Source organism: Galdieria sulphuraria (assembly GCF_000341285.1).
Source record: "Galdieria sulphuraria unplaced genomic scaffold scaf_334, whole genome shotgun sequence".
Classification (NCBI taxonomy): Eukaryota; Rhodophyta; class Bangiophyceae; order Galdieriales; family Galdieriaceae; genus Galdieria; species Galdieria sulphuraria.
In genome coordinates, this window is record NW_005178141.1 from 1 (window position 1) to 3,541 (window position 3,541).

The 3,541-nt window shown below is 33.5% G+C and overlaps 2 protein-coding genes across 2 annotated transcripts; one reads left to right on the plus strand and one right to left on the minus strand.

Annotated features, from left to right (window-relative positions):
- The first annotated feature begins 930 nt into the window (after window positions 1-930).
- Window positions 931-1,891, plus strand: Gasu_65600 (uncharacterized protein). Its single transcript, XM_005702242.1, has one exon. It carries the CDS (start codon window positions 974-976, stop codon window positions 1,277-1,279), a length of 306 nt encoding a protein of 101 aa, XP_005702299.1. The 5' UTR covers window positions 931-973; the 3' UTR covers window positions 1,280-1,891.
- Window positions 1,892-1,894: 3 nt separating this feature from the next.
- On the minus strand, window positions 1,895-2,680 carry Gasu_65610 (uncharacterized protein). The gene is made up of 2 exons (XM_005702243.1): window positions 2,200-2,680; window positions 1,895-2,151 (listed from the first exon to the last, which is right to left on the minus strand). The coding sequence occupies exons 1-2, from the start codon at window positions 2,661-2,663 to the stop codon at window positions 2,058-2,060; spliced, it is 558 nt and encodes a 185-aa protein (XP_005702300.1). The 5' UTR covers window positions 2,664-2,680; the 3' UTR covers window positions 1,895-2,057.
- Window positions 2,681-3,541: the final 861 nt, after the last annotated feature.

Consider the following 3,541-nt stretch of genomic DNA (forward strand, 5'->3'; position numbering starts at 1 on the left):
CGTCCCTTCCCTCCAAGAAATTTTCAAACCAAAGTTGCACTATCATCCTTCTACTCGCAATCGACCATTGCGTTCCCCCATAAAACTTAATAAACCCTAATATAACTTAATAAAACTTAATAAACATAACATAAGAAAATTGACCTTCGTGACATTACACAATTACTCTACTTTTGAAAAAGTAAAGTTATTGCAATTTTTGGTTTTCTCGGTTTATTTCTATTATTTTTATTTCTAAACTGTATCCTACTTAATTTTTTTTGGACATCTTTAATCCCTTAAATGCAACTTCTTTCTGTGTATCATCTAAAATTGTGTCTTATCGCTCACATAGATTGGTATCTATTTTGCAATTTACTGATGGTTAAAAATTAAATTTTCCGGTAATTGTATGATTCTAATCATTTTTGTTTATGTCGCGATTAATTCTAGTTAATTATTTTTGCATCTATAGTTTCTTTTTTTAGTAACTATTTTCAAACAAAAAATTATCTTCTCTTGTCCATTAAGTAGCTACTTTATTATTTATGTATTTTAATAAATTTTTTTTTACTTTATTCAACTTATTGTGTCGAAATAGAACCTACTTTGAAACATTGACATATAAGCGTTGAAAATCAAGGCGGTAATAAAATTTTTTATTTTTTCAATGTTTTAATTAACTATAGTATTTTGTTAGCATAGTTTTATTAAGTTTAAAAAAGATTAGTTTGGACTGAAGTTCTACTATGAAAATATAAAAATATTGCGTGAACAGTATGTCGTCAATCTTACTACTACCTCCATCTTATAAAATATAATTAAAGGTCAACTTTTTATCTTCTACTTTTAAAATTTGAATCCCTCTAACACTCTTCTTGTATTTTCTTAACTTCCTCAATTCAAATTACTTTGTCCTTTTCATACACTGTCCTTACAGTTTTCAATACCCCTTCCCATTTCCAATTTACCCATTCTTCCCCCACCACTCTTAATGATAAATCCCAAATCTAAATCGCTGTTGGGTTGGCCCCCCTTTTTTCCCAATTGCAATTGGCCCGCAATCCTTCCTCCCCTCCCACTCATTTTTCCCCATGGCAATTTCAAAATCACAATTGCCTATCCACATTTCGAATTGACCCCTCTCCAATTTGGCCCCAATCCTTCTCCAACTCATTTTCCCCCACGGCATTTTTCAAATCACAATTGCCCATTCACATGTCGAATTGAACCCTCTCCAATTTGCCCCAATCCTTCTCCAACTCATTTTCCCCCATGCCAATTTCTAAATCACAATTGACCCCCAACCCTCTTCCACTTCCAATTGGCCCCTTTTTTCCCCCCATCCCCACACTCCAAGACAATTTTCAAACCAAAGTTGCATTACCATTTTTTACCCGCAATCGACCATTTCATTCACCCATACATATTCTCTCATCAAATGGCAATTTACCAAATGCAATTCTTTGTCTTTTTCAGTTCGTTCATCATTTTTTTGCGCCATTTTACTTAATCACTTTAGATATGTCTATTTCTTCGAATAAAAATCTTTCTTTCTATAAATTCTACAACTACGCATTCATTTCTCTGATAGACTGGTTTTCACTCTTGATGTTGTTAATGTAAGAAAAATAATCCTTGCGTTTATGGCGTGTCTGTAGTATAGCGTGTCAAGGCAGCTTTAAAATTTTACTTATTATCATAATTTTTATTGTCTGCCTTTTTAGTAAAAATTTTGAAACTAAAAATTATTTATTTTTGTCAATTTAGTGGATACTGTATAAATATAGGCTTTTTAAAATTAATTCTTTTTTTGCTTTGTTGAGTTTTATGTTTTCATATAATATGTACTTTGAACATTTAATTGTAATAGTTAAAAATTAACTCAATGATTAAATTTTTTAACAATGTTTTCAATGTTTCAATCAACTATATTAAATTGTCATTATATTTTCTTTAGAAATTTAATAATAAGATTATTTTAGAGTAAAAATGTATTATGAAAGCATGGAAACAGTATGTAAACAGCATGTAATCGAACTTTCTACTACTTCTATCTCATAAGATATAACTAAGGTTCAAATTTCAATCTTTTGCTTTTCGAATTGGAATTTTTCAAACACCCTTCCTGTATGGATGGATTCTCCCAACATTTTCAATTCACACTCAGTCCTCTTTGCACACTGTCCTCAATTTCAAATGCCCCCATTTCTAATTTACCCATTCTTCCCTGCATCCCAAATGGCAATTTTCAAATCAACACAATCGCCTTTGGGTTGGCCCCTCTTCTCCAATTTCCTCACACCTCTTTTCCCACTCATTTTCCCCCATCGCAATTTCCCCACTCTTTCCCATTTCCAATTACCCATTCTTCCCCAGCCCGCCACAATGGCAATTTTAAAATCACGATCAACTTTGTGGTTGGCCCAAATTGGCCCCTTTCCCCACCCATTTTCCCCCATCGCAATTTCCCCTCCCATCTCCAAATGGGCCCATTCTTCCCCAGCCCACCACACAATGGCAATTTCCAAATCACGATCACCTTGGGGTTGGCCCAAATTAGCCCCTTTCCCCACCCATTTTCCCCTGGCAATTTCCCCACTCTCTCCCATTTCCAATTTACCCATTCTTTCCCACCCCACACCCAGAATGGCAATTTTCAAATCAAAATTGCGCGAGCCCATTCCCAATCGGCCACTCTTTCCAAATTGCCCATCTTTCCCATTAGCAGAAAAAATCACTAAAAAGTGTGTATTGTATACTGGTGCTCAACGTATTATGCAGAATCAGACCCAATAGCAAAATCAAAATTCTCGTCTAACAGAAAAGAATATCAATATGATCCATTATTTAGTTATTTGTAAGAAGAATGCACTTGAGTGAGTTGTGGTCAACGATCTGTTTACTATTAAAAGCAATTTACAACTATCAGGGAAAGAATGTAGGAATTTTCTCTCATTATGATTCTTGCCAAGCAAACTATCAACTAGGTTATCCTTTATGCGTTAGGATAAATGACTACTAGTACTAGTTGATATTTTGTTTGTCAAACCTATTTGGGTAAATTCTTTTAATAAATCCATATGATCATTGTGCATTTGCTATTAAAGAGACTATCGACGATATATAAATACTATATGAAACAAAGTCTAGGATATGAATAACTCCACTTACATATGGGATAGTTTTCGTGTGCTAGTATAAAACAACTGGATGGAACAAAAGACTTATGAAAAATGGACATACAATATACGGTAATTCAAACAACCCATGTCATTCTAGTCAACACTATCCAAGCCATATTCAACTTGAGAATGCACAATGAAGTTATTCCTATTTATGTCTCTTGCCTTGTATATGTATTCTTCAATAGTTAAAACTTGTCTTTGATTCACAAATCAGCAACTTGTCTAAAGTGCATTCTTACATCGGCATGTTGTGAAAGTCTGCAAGAGTGAGATCGTTTTTTCCAACTGCTTACCAATCTGAGTTTTCATACTACAAAACAAGTTATAAGTTCGTTTGTCAATCATCATAAAAAATACTCTTTTGTCTTTCTGTT

Coding starts and splice junctions, on each gene's coding strand:
- Gasu_65600 (XM_005702242.1), top strand. CDS start 974: ATGATAAATCCCAAATCTAAATCGCTGTTGGGTTGGCCCCCCTTTTTT.
- Gasu_65610 (XM_005702243.1), bottom strand. CDS start 2,663: ATGGGCTCGCGCAATTTTGATTTGAAAATTGCCATTCTGGGTGTGGGG. Junction 2,152..2,199: donor TGGGATGCAGGGAAGAATGG/GTAAATTAGAAA, acceptor GTGTGCAAAGAG/GACTGAGTGTGAATTGAAAA.